Source organism: Macrobrachium nipponense, chromosome 13 (genome assembly GCF_015104395.2).
Source record: "Macrobrachium nipponense isolate FS-2020 chromosome 13, ASM1510439v2, whole genome shotgun sequence".
In the NCBI taxonomy this organism is placed as follows: Eukaryota; Metazoa; Arthropoda; class Malacostraca; order Decapoda; family Palaemonidae; genus Macrobrachium; species Macrobrachium nipponense.
This window is the reverse complement of record NC_087206.1, coordinates 62112859-62131218: the sequence shown is the minus strand read 5'-3', so window position 1 is coordinate 62131218 and position 18360 is coordinate 62112859. Positions and strand designations below refer to the sequence as shown.

Sequence of the window (18360 nt, the reverse complement as noted above, 5' to 3'; positions counted from 1 at the left end):
CAGACCTGTCTGGCTTCAGCTCCATAAAAACCACAAGGAGGTGGAGGGGACAAGTTAGGGATCGCAAGCATCCTTGACCAGTCTATTAAGAACAGAAGTCCTAACAGGAGAGTGAGGCTATGGAAGGTCACCAACCCGTGGTGATGACATCAACACAGGTTGGGGAGAGCAGTCTCACTCACGAGAACGTGGGCGAGGGCTGTCATGCGAGCTTACTCCAGTCTTCTTAGAAGCTGGAGCTTCTACAGGTGAAGAAGACTGAGTGGGAACTTCCTCTTGCCTGGCCTGAGTAACTGGGCCAGTCGGGCTGGGCCACTATCCCGGGACAAAAGCCACAATACACAAAAACACGTAAACATAACAACTTAAAACAAAAACACAAGTTCAACTTTGCAGACATGAGAGCAGCAAGTTGCCCATACTTGACAGTTGTTGAAGAAAAAGTGTTCAGTAATGCAGGTGGGTGGGGGTATTCCAAGCCCACTCCCCCTTAAGCACTAGTTACCCACCTTGTTACCAGATTGCAATCAAGGATACTACTATATAGGAAGCTCTGGTTTGTACTTCTGTAGGCAAAATCTACTTAAATGTTGTCAGGTAAACAAAGGTGGAAAGGACAATTTTAACTCACCTGTACATCCAAAACTTTTTCTCCTTGTCTTTATGACAGAAAAACGAGTCCTAGTTGTCTCTTCAAGGCAGCTCACCACTTCTTGTACATCACTCAAACTTTCAACAATTCCATTGTAATTATCAAATTTGATGAGGAAGAATTTCACCCAGGGAGGATCTGGTATTTCAGCATTACGCACAACTAAGTTCATGGGAATAACAGGATTTGCAAGTGGGTCCACTACTTCAATGATGATTTTTGAAGCCATGCCAAAGTCAACATCATTGACATCATCAATCTCCTCCTTTACTCTTGAATTCCTGTAAAGAAATAGATGTAATTCACATTAATAAATAATTTTCCAAAACCAAAGGAAATACTATACGTACATACTGCTTGCAAGTGCGGAAATTTCTAAAACAAAAGGCAATACTGCTACAAACAATAACAAAAGTGCTACTCATATATCTTAAGGAAATGTGTCCTTGATGGAAAAGTCAGCATATGTGAAGAACCTCTTTAGGGAACAACTTAGCCCAGGACCATCTAACACTGGGCTAGGGTAGGGGCCCCAATGGAGACGCATTTCGCCTGGATTTACTTCTTTCATTGCTTATGGCTCTTTTGATTTTCCATATTTTTTCAAGTGCTATGTCTTAATATATTCATAAATGACTGTACTATATTTTCATACTACGTTTCAATCATAATTGGTTTATCATTATTAGTTTTTGAGTTATAAAGCAATAAATTTGGTGCGATTGCATTATGCACATGGCCACATGGAGACGCACCTAGCCTTGTGGAGATGCAAAATTTTCAACTTCATGTAAATTACACCATTATCAAAGAAAGACAAAATCAAGCACCTAAAATGAAAGTTTAACTTTTAATAAGTAAACTAAGTATAAAAAATATTGCTAAATACAAAAATAACTACATATTAATACAGTCATTGACCTCATGGAAAAATATGAATGTATTTTCACACATTACTTGATAGAAATAAATGTATTTGTCTTTAACCATCTATAACAGAGAATTTATATTTAGAAACATATATTCATTGAGTTAATACTGAATTGACCCTAGACAACTACTTCCCTGAGCTTAGTGAACAATAAAAAAAATTACTTTTTTTACGAACTTAAATTTTACTTTGTGCTTTCTTCCTGCAGCCCTAACTGACATACCAAACCTGAAACATTTTTAGTAAGTAAAAACATTAATTACTATATCAAGCTGGGTTCCCAGTTTTTCCTAATACCTGATTAGGCTATCTTATTTGGAATAAATTTCAATTTGCATTTGATTTTAAGGACAAAGACCATTAGTTTTCATATCTTACTCACGTGCTAATGTCTTCCATATCCGATGTGATATCCTCATCAGTATACTGCGATCTAGGATGCAGTCTACTTTCTTCATCCTGTGCAGGCCTTTTGCCTGATCCTGAGGCTTGTGTTTTAGGCATGATTTGAATTTATCTTTAGTTTATATTAAAACTGTTTGCCATAACCTGTATTTATAATCTGTAAAGAGAATTAGATATATAAAAATTCATTTCCATATAGATGCCCCATGGAGAAGAAGAGCACATGGCCCAGTGGAGACATGGCTTGCGCACAATGTCTGCATTGGACCCCAGGTACACTTTGAAAATTTACATCTCCATGAGGCCACCCCAATTTTTCTGGCCCTAAGAGATGCACTTCATTTCCCCTCAACTACTGCCAGCCTAATCACTCATTTGTCTGGACATAATTTCTAACCATCTAACATCACCCTGAAATTTTAAAAAATGTACAGATATTACCACATACGGTGTCAACTCAAACGAACATGAAAAGTAACATCCTTAAGTACTTTTGCTAAGAAAAATAACAAAAAAGGATAAAATGGTACATGTTTGTTCATCAACAAACAAGTTTTAGCTACATACATCATTTTCATATTTTCAGTGTAAATAGAACATGTTTTGGGTTTTATTTTCAGACATAGAAATACTCCTAAGATTTTTAGTTTCAAAGTTAGGGTAAATGACCGAGCGACAACATACTGGCCACCGATCCTGGAATGTGGCCACCTTCCCGAAAAAGTACTTGAATTCATTCGTTGCCATGAGCAACAGTCAAGAGATGTGGCCCATCCTGGCAGCACACCGAGACCTCTACATTCCTCTCAAATTAAGTGTTTTCTTCTAAAATATGAAATAATGGCATAATTCAAGCGCTTTTTAGGAAAGTGGCCACATTCTGAGAGAGGTGGCCACTATTGCCATTCAGTCATTTGCCCTATCGTTTAAAAATAATGCGTCTCCAATGGGCCATGTGTCAACCGCGACAGGTTCCTCACACATAAATAGACCTAACCTTTCCTATAATGCTAGGTCCTGACCTAACCAGATCTTACCTACCTAACCTAACTTAGAGTGCCATGCCCTGACCTGGCTGGGGGTAGGGGGGGAGCTAACCTGCCAAAAAGGTGGTATATACTAACCTTTACTGGTCAGCAACTGGAAGGAATCAGGCCATGCAACTAGTATATTGTAAAGTTTGACACCTAACATAACCTAGAGAGGTAGATCTAGGGTACTTATCCGCAGCGGCCTAGATTATGGCAGCTGCGGTTTGTCTATGTGTAGTTTTATTTACTGAACAAGAATTTTAAGTAATATTCATTCGGACGACTGTAATTAACCCCCAGGGTCCAGTACTAAACACAGCGAAATACATTGGACAGCCCAATCCCTAGTGGATGTCATATCCACGGTTACGTTCCTTGCAGTCCGTGCGGAGTGCTTCTGTAGAAATACCCCTAGGGAAGTTTACTGGTTACAGTTTTGAAGTTTTAGCTATGGAAGGGGGAAGGGCCGGTATGGTCTTACATTATGGTATGGTGTACTAAGGTATAGCTACCTTAATTAATTTTCTTCCTGTTAGCTAGAGCATTTGTGAAGGTTAGTATGTAGTAGTAGCTAGTATTGAGAAAAATATTTTGTTTTGATGTGTTTTACCACATAAAAATATAAATTTGCTACTACCTACTTACCTAGTATATAGCTACTACTAATGTGGGAGGTGGCTGGGATTTTCGAAAAAATGACGGGACCTGGGTAGCTAGGCTAGTAGGTTAGGTAGGTAGCCTAGTACCTACTACCTAGTAGTAACCTACGGCGCCAACGATACACTAACCAAACATAGGTAGGTAGTAAGGCTATACTAATGCTGGGCCATAGCTATATTTCTACTTACCTAGGTACCTACTACTAGGTAGTACCTACCTACTAGCTAGTAGGTACCTAGGTAGGTACTAGCTAGCTAGGTATATCTTTGGCATACACTAGCTAGGCTACACCTTAAAAAAGAAACAGAACTTACGCAACTGCTTCCAGTTTTATTTTCTTCATCTCCACGAATAACTTTCGTCACCACTATGATAATTATCCCTGGGCTGTAAATTCGACCAATCACTCCTACTACCTAGCTAGGTACTAGGCTAGCTACCTACTACACCTCCAATCACCGTATTGTAGTAGGTAACAGAGGTGAGATACAAAGTCTGGATGCCTTAGACACCTTCCACGATTCTTCTATTCTTTCTATCGCGAATTTTCCACCAGAAATGACTGGAGATAAAGGCAAAATCGTTCCAGAAAAGGGGTAAACTGTTTGACCTTTGGAAACTGGTGTAGTGGTAGTCACAACAATCTAACATAGGTTTAGTTTCAGTTCTGAGGATTGACATTTGCAACGGCTCCTCAATTGCGCCTGTAGCGTGTATCTAATTTTGTCTTAGATCTATTTATTTGATTTTATTTCGATCTTTCCTCAACATACGAAATAGAATTTCTTTTCTTCCTTACACTATTATTCCCAGTGGTTAAAAAACCTTCCCATTATTTCATTTAAGTCTTTTCCTGTATTCCAGGAAATTGCAGTTGATAATTCCCCACGCATATCTCTTTATGGCAATTATAAAATGTTACTTCTCCCTGTCACAAAATTCTATTGTGAAACTGTTACCGTAGATTTCATTTTCTTTAATTTCTTATTTCCAATTCTCGAATATTTCTAAATTCACGATCACAATGTTCTTATTTTTAGATTAAAGGAACAACGCGGCTTGATGACGAAATACAATAAAAATATAGAAAAAGCATTGTCCTTACACTCATACCTCTCCTGTTCGCTACTTTTCGCTTTCAAATCCCTTCAGATTTATTACATTATTACCGTAGTGAGTGGAAAGAACTTCACTATCCTTCCAAAAAGCTTTTCCCACTTTTATTTAGTTGCAGGTCTTCTCTGTAACTGCGTCTGTTAGAAATTTCGTGTAAGTGAATTTTCATACCTCTCCCTCTTTCTGTCCTTTGACCAAACGGTTTAATTCCTAAATAGCTTACACTTTCTATTATTCTTATCCCTTTTGCTTATAGTTCTGGTTTGTCTTTGAATCGTGAATCAAAATGTTACTCTTTCCCTGTCCTCTGGTGTTTCATACGAGGTGTATATATTTACGGTCGGCATCCCCTGTACTTTCTGCAATCATCAATGTATTATCTGCAAAGGATAACTTTATTATATTTTATTCATTCATTTTAAACGTTTTTTCTATCCTCTTATATGTTATTTTTACTGCCCTCTTATGTTATTTCTATTAGCAAATAGTCTACAGCTTAAACAGTGATGCAATCCCGTGTATTCTGGTTTAATTCCGCTGATAAGTTGCATTGCTTGATCTATAACTTCCCCTGAGTCCATATTCGTTTCGTCCCCGCACATATGTTTGCAGTTACAATATGACTTATTTTTATAACTCCATGACAAGTTCGAGAACGAAGAATTAATTGAGGCGACCTTTCCCTTTTGTTTAAATGTATTCTGAAGGTATAAGTTCTCTCTTTTGTTACATTTGCTAATGCTTATACATATTTGGTTCTGGGGCAAGTGGGCCATAAGACAATTTCTTAATCAATATTCATTTCATCTAGCCAACGCCAACCAAATATGTAACATATATATATATATATATATATATATATATATATATATATATATATAAACATGGATGCATGTGTGATACTATTGCATTACTTGTGCCATGACATTTTGAACCTTCAAATATAAAGCAACACACATCCACTTACGAATCAAGTCAATAATACCTCAGGAATAGCTTACAAACGAAGACAGTCACATATATGGCGATTAGCGTACCTACCCTGACCAAGGGTAGGTCTATGCCTCTTTGTCATGCAGCTGGAGATTGTAGTTCAAATTAATGTACGTAGAACGCTGAGCTACTATTCCAAAGGTCTGGTGGCTCCACTCTTTCTTATGAGTGACTCACCCAGTGTAGTTACCTGTATAAAGGCGTTTGGAATTAAGATTCAAAGTGGGAAAGGCAGCAGCTGACGATCCCACTCCATAACTCTGCTGTCTAGTATGCAGGTTTCTCTGGCTTTGACAGCGACTTTATCTACTCAGCCATCTTGGTAGCAAGGCGCATGAATTAAGTCGGTTACCCACGCACTAGACCTACAAGATTTTAGTTCAAGTCCTTGAAGGGGAAATGTACATTGTGAGGAATTAAACATTGATATGTTATTTGTGGCTTAATGTTTGAATAAATAGTCACAAAGAATGCACACACACACGCCGCACACACACACACACACACACACACCACACATATATATATATATATATATATATATATATATATATATATATATATATATATATATAATATACATATATATATACATACATATATATATATATATATATATATATATATATATATATCACACACACACACACACACACACACACACACACACACACACACACTATATATATATATATATATATATATATATATATATATATATTTCAATAGCAAATGACCAATGTATCAGCAAATGCCAAGAGGAGACATGAAAATTGAAATATATTGCACCAAAAGCAGGCATACATTTCCATTATAAACTTTTGCAGGTAATACATGAAGCAGAAAAAAGATAAAATCAAATCAAAACTACTGGATATTAAAGTGGCCCACATCCCCCCTAAAAAAAACTGAGGTCCATTCTAAAATGCATTGTATAAAGAAACATTATGGCGATTTTTACTATATTCGATAATTTCATGTTTAATATTGGCATCACGAAACGATAATTTCCTTTCCACTCTCTCATCCTGTAGCGCGCTCGAAATGAAGTAATACAGTTTTAGACATATTTCCTGTTTTGACACAGCATTCGTGTTGTTAAGCAGACACCCAGCGATCTTTTGCTGTCATACAGAGGATTTTAGCAACCAACACACGAAATCTCGCACACGCAGCCTGTCTTACAGAGCAACGCAGTTTCCTTGGGATCTTACAGAATCATCACTCTTGAGAACGAGTGACATACCATAGTATGTCCTGAGAAACTTTAAAAGACGTAAGATCACTGTGGAAAGTAGAACTGAAATATTCTATTTTCATGAAAGCAGGGCTCAGATGTATCGGCACATTTCAATACAGTTTTTCTAATCTATTTTAAAGCTCTATCTGTTAAGAATTCTAGACATTTGAAGGTCTGGTCCATTTCCTTTACTTTTATTCATACATTATCTGAATATTCCGAAAACATCTTAGCATATTTTGAGTCCTAAAGACAAAATCATCAGAAAACGGCAACGAGTTTTGCATATCTTTTAAAACTGATTTTTAATTCGTCATTAGTCCCAGTAAGCCTATATGGCCTAGATCAGGTAGCGAATCCTTTTCATGTTATTCCTTCGGGCCAGCCCCTGTGAGAGCCGGTATAATCAGCTCATGGTCTGGTTAAACGGTTTTGATTAATATAATAATAATAATAATAATAATAATAATAATAATAATAATAATAATAATAAGAATAATTAATAATAATAATAAAATAAAACAATATAATAATAACAATAATGATAAAATTGATGAGTATCAAGACCTGAAAACAGAAATAAGGACATGGGAAATTGTAACCCATAATCATAGGAACGCTATAGGTACGATCCCAAGAACCCTGAAAAGGATCCTGGAAAAACTAGATGCCGGAGTAGCTCCAGGACTCATGCAGAAAAGTGTGCTACTATAGAAACAGCGCACATAGTGAGAAAAGTGAGGGACTCCTAAGGAGACAGGATGCAGCTCGGATTTAATTTAGAACCTATGCACACTATAAATATAAAATCATAGACCCAGTCGAATAGGAAAAAAAATGACACTAAAATATCCAATAACCTTCCACTCTACATCAAGATCAGTTATGTACACTGATGAGTATAAAGTTAAATAATAAGAAATAGCCAGATTATTTGGCAAGACTTCTCAAGAATGAAAAAGGCAGAAAAACACTTGTCTGTTTGCGAAGAAACTAAAATAAAAACAATGACAGCAGAACAAGTTGCTAAAATATATATGAAATAAATTAACCAAGAGAACTGACCCTGCCAATGTAATATATCCATGTAAATGTCTTTTAAAAACTAATAATGAAATAGACTGGAAAAAAGTGTTTGAGTTGTGCTCATTTAATGCACTTAATTGGCCATGCAAGTGCATTAAATTGTTTTGATTGTAATGCCGTATGATAGTGATGTTTTCACAACATTGAAAAAAGCTCACGAGGACAACCAGACATCAAAGTCAAAACATCATTGCAAATATGACAGGTTGCAGACTCATGAACGTCACTGTTGCCTTTTGTTGCACACGAGAGAGCGAGAGAGCTAGAGCTAGAGAGAGAGAGAGGGAGAGAGAGAGAGCCCATGTGATGTTTGTATATGGCGGCCGATGACGTCACGACCGCCGACCAATCACAACGCGGAAATCATCTTGTGTATTGAAGGCTTGTGTTATGGCCGCCAAAAAGTTCTCTTACTGAAAGTGACTCTTCTTGATGTGTTGCAATTTCTAGGTTAGTTTCGACGCGGGCGTCGCTGTCGGGCGAGGGGTTGGGACGTGGGCGCCGTAAGGGTAAAGTAGATTCCGGTCCTTATTCGTGCAGTGGAGGGCGACACTTTTTGTCGTCGAGTGGCGTGTCTCCTGAGAGAGAGAGAGAGAGAGGGAGGGAGGGAGACACTGCAGGCGCTACTCCTGCTGTTGTTCTAGCCGCCGCCGCCGCGTCTTTCCTCCGTCAGGAGTTTTGTCAGAGCTCCGCGCTTCGTCGCAGACGAATCTGCTATGACAGGACGCCCGCCTTGGCAGAAATGGCCGGGGCGCCGCTGGAAAGCGAAGGCGTGTTATGACGAGACTGTAATAAAAGGTGTTTTTATATCCCAGACGAAGCTCTGGTCCTTTTAGGGTCGACGTGTTGGTGTCCTTGGCTGCAGGAGTTTAGGAGCTCAAGGCAGACATTTGATTGGAACTAGAATCAAAGCTTTTGAAGGAAACTAGTATCGTAACCCAGCTCCTTACACCGGGATAAGGCGTAGCCTACAAACCCTATGGATGCTTAACCTTTGTTGTCTTGACTGATATTAACCAAAGCAGTTTTTAGCCTCACTTTTAATATCTTTATTTGATTTGATTAAGGTAGTTTGCATATCTGCGGACGGCAGTTACAACTCCTCTCTAAGTACCCAGTTGATCTTAACCCTGAGGCTAGCATGTACAGAGAAACAGTACCTCTTTCCAGAACAAACAAGCTTGCTAAGAATATTTAAATATGTGGATAACGTGCGAAGCGACGTTCCGCCACGTTTTTACTGACAGCACACATTAACAAGAAAATCGGCCGTCTGCGGATATGCACTCGCTCTTTTGTTTAATTCTAAATTCATCAGATATTCATCTCAAACCAAATTCATTATAGCTAGCACTGAGTAATCCCTTGGATTTCAGTGCTTGGCTTCAGGCCTAAATCTCATATTCCATTCCATTCTATTCCATTCCAATAACCGCAGCCCTCTTGTGGGGTTAGTGCCAGCAGTCCACTGCTTAGGGATTACTTGAGCTTCTTTGTAGTGGGCTTTCAGCTTCCAGCTGCAACCCCTTTTCGTTCCTTTTATTGCACCTCCTTTTATATTCTCTTTCTTCCATCTTGCCTTCCACCCTTTCCTAACAGTTAATTCAGTGTGCAACTGCTTTGAAGATTTTCTGCCTGTTATGCCTTTCAGACCTTTTATTGTCATTTTCTGTTTCAGCGCTGAGTGACCTCATAGATCGCATCGCTCAACCTTTGGCCTAAATTCTCTATTCAGTTCAATTCGATGGCCGTAGGGTAATACTTTGGATTACATTAATTTCTTGGCATGTCTTTTGTTTAATAAATTTTTTAACTTATTTTGTCCAGACATGTTTTAACTTCCTCTCCCACCTCATGAGTGTAATTATAAGAATTGTATGGATCTCGTAGGGGGGGTTAATGCCAACTGCATCTCACATGGTGCACTGTAGGTATGACTTAAGGGTCTTTGCAGCATCCCCCAGCCCCTAGCTGCAACCACTTTCATTCCCTTTACTTTACCTCCCTTCATATTTTATTTCTACCATCTTGCTTTCCAGTCTCCCCTGGCAATTGTTTCACAGTGTAACTGCTTCGAGGTTTTCCCCATTACAACTTTTAAAATCCTTTAATTGTCAATTTCCCTTCTAGTTCAGGAACGACTGCCTAGAAACCCTTATCCTAACCAGAAAATGACTGGCGTAGGTTATTGAAGCCTCTGTCGAGGGTTGCAACACCTTCTATTTCTTTTAGTTTATGTACCTGTGTTCATGTTCTCTCCATCTCACTTTCCAGTCTCTCCTAACAATTGTGTCATAGTGCAACTGCTTTGAGGTTTTTTGTCCCCTGAACTTGAAAACTATTACACTCAAAATTTCCCTTTCTATTTTGATTATTGAAGTGACATCCAGAAATTCATCACAAGCTCACATTGCAGAGAAAGTTGTGACTGGTGAAGCTCCCCCCCCCCCCCCCCATCCCCCTTAGCATTGCACATACCAATTTTTACCTTAAGGTAGGGAGGTACTATATAACTAGAAAGCCCACATTCCTTTTCTATTATGCATAATTGGCAAATTCAGCCAAAATATTTTATGTGGTTGACAGGGATTTAGTCTACTCAAGATGAAAAAAGATATTTCGTATTTATAATGTGAAATGTTTGTTGGTTTTTATCAGTAGTACGTAATTCCCACAGACAAGGCAGCCAAAGTAAATTGACCCATGAAAGATGGTCAAAGCCAGAAAACATCTGAGCACTTCAGCATCATCATTATTATTATTATTATTATTACACATTATTATTATTACATATTATTATTATTATTATTATTATTATTATTATTATTATTATTATTATTATTATTATTCACTGACATGAAATTCAGGCTTCCAATGAATATGGTGTTCATTAGAAAGAAGTAAGAGGAGGTGAAGGGAAATACAGAAGTTCAAGTAAAGATGCAATGCATTACAATCCTAGTATACTATTCTCTCAGCACTTTAAAACATTGTTATCTATTTATTAATTTATTTTTTCTGTTTTAAAACATTAGCCATAGAAACTAGCTGATGTGCATACCTTAGATTGTGTTAAGGGTGGGGGAATTGTTTAGGAGTACATTATATGTAGTTCATTTTGGGTATTGCTAAGATGTTGCTGTACTATACACAGTGTTTTCTTGTGATTTATTCAAAATTTAGAAGGTTTTGAAGGCATAACAGCTATTATGTGAAACATAAATGATTTAGTCCTTATGCATTTTTTTTTAACTTTTGCAGGAAATCTTGGCCTGAAAGATCTGAACACAATGGACGAATCCCAGCCTGAAAACATGGAAGTAGACCCCTCTGAAGAAAATAACATTACCAGTAAGAGTGCTAGTAGTGGTGACAGTGATAAAAAGGGATCAAAGAACACAAACAACGAATCAAATAATGTGGATATGGAAACAGATGCTGTAAATAATACAAGTGATGTGGAAAACTGTGAGCAATCCAGTCAAAGTGTTAAAACCAGTGAGAGTGAAAAAGAAATCAATCACGAAGTAAACGATAGCAATTGTCATTCAAGTCAGGAGAAAAGTAAGGAAGATTCCAATGACAAAGAAGGTAGTAAAAATGGCCACAGTAACTCGCCTTCTGCAGACTCTTCAGGTAGCCCAGTACAGAGAAAAGAAAGTTCTCCAAATAGGACGGAAGATCATGAAAATGGGGGAGAGAAAAGTGACGCTACGAGAGATGATGAAACGCCAGTGGATTGTGAAGATTCTCAGCCTTCTGGTACTAAAGAAAACAGCTCTGGTGACAAAGCTGAATCAGACAAAACTGGTTCAGATTTGCCTGAAGAAGAAGAGGAGGAGGAGGCATCTAGTGATAAGAAAGATGAAGCAGCTGGTAGCGATGGAGTTGAAAAGACGGAAAAAGAGGGAGCGAGTGACATTGAAGAGATACCTGTTTATAAGAAGCCTGCAGAACTTATTGACCTTGAAGATGACGATGGTAAAAACTCAAAAAAAGCGTTGGCAGAAAAAGAGGATGGAGAAGATGAAAGCAATACTGAAGATGGCACAAAAGACACAGCAGCAGATGATAACATGAAAGACACCAACACTGAGGATAATTCAAAGGATATTGCTGCTGAAGACAGCTCAAAAGATAGCACAGGTGAAAGCAACTCGAAAGGTTTGAAATTAAGATCTCTAGCTTCCTTAGTTGACACATCTGAAAATGATTCTACAGAAATAGGGAAAAGTGATGCAAACCCCTTGAAGAGCGGTTCCCTTGTGCCTAATCCAGAAGCTTTTGGTGCCATAGGGGAGATTGTTGAACACAAAGATATGTTTTTCGACCCAGATGCCGGAGGATTACCTTTACGTATCTCCAATGTTGTGGGAGGTGAGGATTGCATCACAGGCCTTGCAATGGATGATGATAGAGATATGTTTTCTAGTATTCAGATTGCATCGGTAACGACGCTGATTGATCCTATTAGTCCTGAGGATCCAAATAAAGAAAATGCAGATGCAAATGAAGATGCAGACATGGATAAATCTGAAAATGCTAACTTAGAATCTTCAGAAGAATCTGGTATCAAAATTGTCAGTGCTGAAAGTTTGGCTTCCAAAGAAGAAGATAATGAGAAAGTTAATGATTCTTCGGGTCCTAAACTCCGTATTAGCAGTGCTGTTTCAGTAAGTAGTGTGTGTGTTTTGTTAGTAGAATATGTAAGTGGTTTAGATATATTTTGTAATTAGAGTAAATAAATACTTAAGGTTAAATTATTAGAATTATCATTGTGATAGTAACAATTTATTTTTTAAAACTTTTAATCATAATTGGTCACTCATAACTATCATTAGAAGTGATGTCAACTCCTTCAAGAATACAGTAACACCTGGAACATTTACAATATTAGGTTCCAGATAAATATGACCCAAATCATGCTCCCAAAGCAAGTTAATGTCATTTAAAAGCTAGCTTAATACATTACCCATAAAAAAATGGTTGACGTAAAAATAGAGTACAGCATCGGCTGATGAATATTTGCAACACTAGCGCATTTACAGTACAATAGTATATACTAATGTTATCCCTATACTAATTTATTAGCTGCCGTTTTCTTTTGCGCTCGCATCAAGGTAAAACCAAGTAACGAATGGGACTGTTAACTTAATGACTGACATTTTCTTTTTCATTGTCAGGAAGATAAAATAGGTAAATGTCATCTGTCACAGAAGTCATATAACAATGGTACAATTCAGTAAGTGAAAGAAAACATGTAAGTACTGTATGTAAAGGGTACAGGTATTCATGGAGCATACGTCATTGGCCAAACTCCATAGAATATGCATTTTCTATGAATATTAGCAGAAAATGGATAAATATTTTATTGAATTTGTTGACATTCATTTTCTATTACAAAACAATTGACTACTTTATAATAATTATTTAACCATTAGCATTCCAAAGGGAATAAACTGCAAATGGGTATCACATCTAGTAAAAGTACCACTTAACAAAAAAGGAACGTGAAGAATAGTTTTCATTAAAAAAAATTTCTTATTGATTTTACACTTAAAAGCTTGATTTTACACTTAAAAGCTTGAAAATATAAATTACTTTAAAAATTAAACTTAAGCATTTCTGCAGGGTTTCTAGAGGATTTTGCAAATTTTGCACACCTTTGAAAGTATTGTAGATGCAAATTAGTAAGGTACCAATTAAAGTTTTGTGAATCCAGAAACATGAGTGCATGATGTACGGCTGTAAAACAGTCTTTATTGCATGAATAGAACAAAGCAATTCATGAGAATTATGAACCTTGTCTTTTAATATGTGTTAGTGTCGGACACTGTTGTACCTATGGTTCTTTGCAGCATCTTTGTGACCCTATGTTTCTGGCATTAACTTTTCATACATTCCCTTTGGTCTCCACATAGCTTTCCAACGTGTAATGTTAGTATACCTTTCTTATACAGTATCATTCACCACTTAAGATCCTTTGGGGAGGACCTTTTGAATCTAGAAATGTGGTTCATTGGTCTTTATGAAGCATTTTATTGTGAATGTGATATTAAACTGTATTTCAAACAGACTGAATATTTCAGGCCAGTTCTATGGGAGCTTCATTTTGAGCTCAGTAGTCAGAATGTACTGTTCATGATATTTGCCTTTAATATTTTGATATACCTTTTTAATGACAGCTTTGTATACAGCTGCTGTATATTTAAAATTATTAAATAAATCTTGTTTTATTATAATTTATCTAATTACAGTAAACTGCACTTATTATCAAACATTGCGATCGTGCACCATTCTGGTTTTGTTCACTTCTCAAAATCTCAGCTGATTGAGTAATTCCGACATCCACGTTGTCATTATCTGTTAGGTGACACATACATAATTCATTGATAAATCTTTCTTGTAAATTAAGAATGTTATGTTTTAAAAATGCAAAGTACTTTGCTTATAATTTTTTTTTTTTTTGTTAGAAATAAAATTTGCTAGTGCATTTATGAAGTAGTACATGTAACCTTCAGTTCCCAAAATTGAACAGCCAAAACAGCTGACTCTAAAGGTTTTGGGTAAAGGATTGTGAATGTGTTTATTTTGTTATTTTGATAATTTTTTTTTTTTTATAACAGGAGATAGCAAAAGATACAGGTGTTAAAGAGTCGTCTGCTCAAGCGATTGTGTACCATATTCTTCGCAGTATTCTTACCATGCCAAGGATTTGCATACAGTGTGGGAAGGTAAGCATTATACTGCATGGTACAGTTCTGCTTTTATGAGTTTTCCCTCGTAATTTTCAAACAGGTGTCATTTTATTTTTCGTAAACAAAAAATGGGACAGCTTATCCTAGAATTCCAGCAAAGTTTTTTTATTCTAAGAATAAGAATAGTACATGCTTATTTTTGTTGAAGAATAGGTTTTGTTTTTAGCTAATGAAAATTGCTAATTATATTTATTTCATTCTAATATTTTTGAATGAAGGATTTTATAGTAGTTCAGAGTTTATTGAAAAAAAAAGTGTCTTTATTAATATTGTAAGAATATTAATCTGAATTAATAAAAGTTTAGTACAGTGGTACCTCGAGATATGAAATTAATCCATTCTGAGGCAGCCTTCGTATCATGAGGTTTTCGTATCTTGGACCGCATTTTACATTTAAAATGGCTAATCCGTTCCAAGCCCTCCAAAAACACCCCAGTAAATTTCACAATAAAGCTAAATTGACCTATAAACAATGAAATACTACAACAATTTCGACTATTCAATACCTAACTTAATACGTACTGCTAATATACCTGTAAATAAAGTGTATTAGTGTACATGGTATACAAGAAATACTGTACGTGCATATGTACGTATGTAGTAAAATGTGGAAGCTTACCTTTCGAGTGAGGCTATCTCCGAAAGTGGCGACAGAGGAGGAGGACAAACGCCAGATATGTATGTGCACTTAACTTTAGGAAACACAAAAAAATGTAAGGAAAACATAAACTAAACTTTACGAAACACATTAACAAAACTGTAACACTTAACTTTGCAAAAAACTTAAAATTAACAATTTTTTTTTGTCTTTGATTTTTACTTTTGTTCATGAAACTTACCTGTCAGATATATATATAGCTGTATTCTCTGAAGTCCAACAGAATTTCAAAACTTGCGACACAAGCAGTGGTCGGCCAGGTGGTTAGTACCCATTCCCGCCGCTGGGAGGTGGGTATCAGGAACCATTCCCATTTTCTATTCAGATTTTCTCTGTCGCCGGTACTGTCAACACCTGTTTTCAGTACCTCCGTCTTAGGATTTTGAAACTTCATTGCTGCTTAAGTATCCTAATTGTCTTTTGGTTTATTGACTTGGATTGTGGCTAGGCATACGCTATCATAAATTGATTTGAATTTTATTGTTCTTTGCATAAGATGTCTGAATCTAGTTCTGCAAGGGGTAAGGTGAGGCTACCGAAACCTTCAGTAGATCCTCACTGGGTATGCATGAGATGTAGTACTTGCTTCGGCAGTACATATACTAAAATTGGAACGATACAGAGAAGATTAACATGAAGCGTTCCACATTTTTCTTAATTTATTAATATATTAAATTTATATTAAGTATATATATAGAAATAAGTATTAATATACTTTTATGTTTCTTTATTGAAAGATCAATGTAATTAGAGTGATGTTTGACTGATTCCGAAGGGAAGACGTATGATTCGTATGTACGCAAATTAGAGCGTGATAGAATCAGGAGGTCTTCCTCCAAGACTGCATCAGTAAACAGAAGTCAGGTTAATGAACCTACTAACCTCCTGTAGACTTTATTTTGCCTAACTCTGTGGTATGGCCTACAGGCCTTGAGGTCGTGTCTGCGAGAGGTAATGCCCTTTCTGTTATTGTGGATTCCATCCGTATCTTGGAATCTAAAGTGCTCTCTCCAATCAGTGTTGTGAGTGTAGTGAGGTTGTTAGTGCCCTAGTCAGAGAGGAGGACACTTCACGTCCTTTCTCTTCTGCTGCTTTGCAGTCGTCTCCGGAGAGTTTTGCTGCCTTTCCTCCGCAAAAGAAGACCAGGACGTCATCCGATGATGACGCTTTTGAGCGCCCCAGTCGCTCCAGGAATAGAACTGTTACGGTCCCAGTGAGAAGGAAGAAGGCGTCCCCTCGCCCCTCGTCTTCTCACAGGATCAGCCCTTCCTCTGAGAAGGAGTCTTCTCTGACAAAGATCTTCCTTTCAATGCAGCAACAACTTGCTTCGTTGCTTGCCGAGAGAGAGGCAGCGCCGCGTCGTCGGAGGAAGGATGATAGACTGCCTAATCAAGAGGGCCCGACAGTCCCCCTCGCCTTCTCTTCGCTCGTCTCTTTCTCCTGTTTCGTCGCCCTCTGGATTTCGTGCGGCTCCCCAGCGGTTGTCTAGAGGGCGCGAGGAACGTCTCCCCAAACGTTCTTCTGTCGAGAGGAAGGAACGTCGTTACTCTCGTAGCAAGGATTGTTTTCCTGCTCCCCAAGACACTCCCCCTCTCCTCTCTTCGTCACGCTCCGTATGCGGAACGTGATGTTCGCTCTGCTGCTAAGCAGGATGTTGTTCAAGCTGTTAAGCTTGATGCCGTGCAAGCTGCTTCGCTTAGTCAAGCAGCTCGCCAAGACCCCTCGCTCGTCCCTGAGGGACGCTCCGTCTGCTGCCAAGCATGACGCTAGCGGCAGCTAAGCTGGACGCTTCTCAAGCTGCTAAGCTGGACGCTTTGCATTCGGCTTCGTCACGAGCTGCTCGTCAGGACGCCCAGCGTGACGCTTTTCTGGACGCTCATCAGGACGCCCAGCGTGATGCTTTTCTGGACGCTCGTCAGGACGCCCAGCGTGACGCTTTTCTGGACGCTCGTCAGGACGCCCAGCATGACACTTTTCTGGACGCTCGCCGACGCTCGGACGCTCTTTTTGACGCTCCTCAAGACGCTCGCCGACTACAGGACGTTCGTCGTGACTCCCATCTAGACGCTCTTCATGAAGCTTTCGCATCTGCGCCTGAACCTGCTGAGGCTGTTTTGGAAGACGAACAACCTTGTACTCTGAACTCGTCTTCTCAGCAACGCTCCTTATTGATACTTGGCCCTAAAGGCCTTATACCTCTTCCTTCGGTGGTCTCGTCTGCCGCTCCTGCAGAAGAGGGAGAAGTGAGCAGCTTGTCGGAGGAAGCAAACGAAGAACAACCTTCAACGTCAGTGTCTTCTGACTACCAAGTCTTGGCCCGCTTACTCCGTGCTTCGTTTGGAGATAAATTCCAACCCTCGGCCCCTCGCTCTCCTCCTTCTCAGTTATCCTCTTCGAAATCCAGCAAGACTCCGGGATTCGTGAAAATGAGGACTTCTCTTTCGACCAAGAGAGCATTTAAGAAGGTCCATGACTGGATGGAGTCGAGGAAAGCACAAGGCAAGACCTCTTTTGCCCTGCCTCCGTCAAGACTTAACGGCAAGGCAGGTATTTGGTATGAGACAGGGGAGGACGTTGGACTGAGAGCTCCCTCCTCTGCCCAAGGCGACTTTGCCAGCCTGGTTGACGCACCGAGGAGGTCTCCTGTCCTCTGCTAAGGTTTCCTAGACACATTCAGATCTGCATCACCATCCGAAAGGGCTGTTTAGGACGAAGGAGACTTTTAACTCCTAGATTGGTGTTTCGGAGCCCTGGACCTGCAGTCTCGGAGCCCTGACTCTCTTTCTCTCGAAAAACTATCCAGCCTGCATGAATAAGGTAGTCAGGTTGG

At 38.5% G+C, this 18360-nt stretch overlaps 2 protein-coding genes and 1 pseudogene across 4 annotated transcripts in view; 2 read left to right on the top strand and 1 right to left on the bottom strand.

Moving 5' to 3' along the window:
- LOC135225845 (calcium-responsive transcription factor-like) overlaps positions 1-4370 on the bottom strand; it is a 28005-nt gene extending 23635 nt beyond the window's left edge. The window contains exons 1-3 of one of the 3 annotated variants that reach the window (XM_064265387.1): positions 4290-4370; positions 1966-2145; positions 632-933 (exon numbers count right to left, since the gene is read on the bottom strand). In XM_064265387.1, the coding sequence (XP_064121457.1) occupies positions 632-933; positions 1966-2087 (424 nt within the window). In that variant the 5' untranslated portion in view covers positions 2088-2145; positions 4290-4370. Of the gene's footprint in view, positions 1-631; positions 934-1965; positions 2146-3993 lie in introns of all 3 variants that reach the window. The other 2 variants (XM_064265385.1, XM_064265388.1) reach the window with 2 other exon arrangements.
- A 4053-nt stretch (positions 4371-8423) lies between these two features.
- LOC135225352 (zinc finger MYM-type protein 4-like) overlaps positions 8424-18360 on the top strand; it is a 106216-nt gene continuing 96279 nt past the window's right edge. The window contains exons 1-3 of the mRNA XM_064264686.1: positions 8424-8564; positions 11376-12787; positions 14741-14848. Coding sequence (XP_064120756.1) covers positions 8441-8564; positions 11376-12787; positions 14741-14848 — 1644 coding nt within the window. The 5' untranslated portion in view covers positions 8424-8440. The remainder of the gene's footprint in view (positions 8565-11375; positions 12788-14740; positions 14849-18360) is intronic.
- LOC135225907 (U6 spliceosomal RNA) lies at positions 16109-16166 on the top strand (annotated as a pseudogene).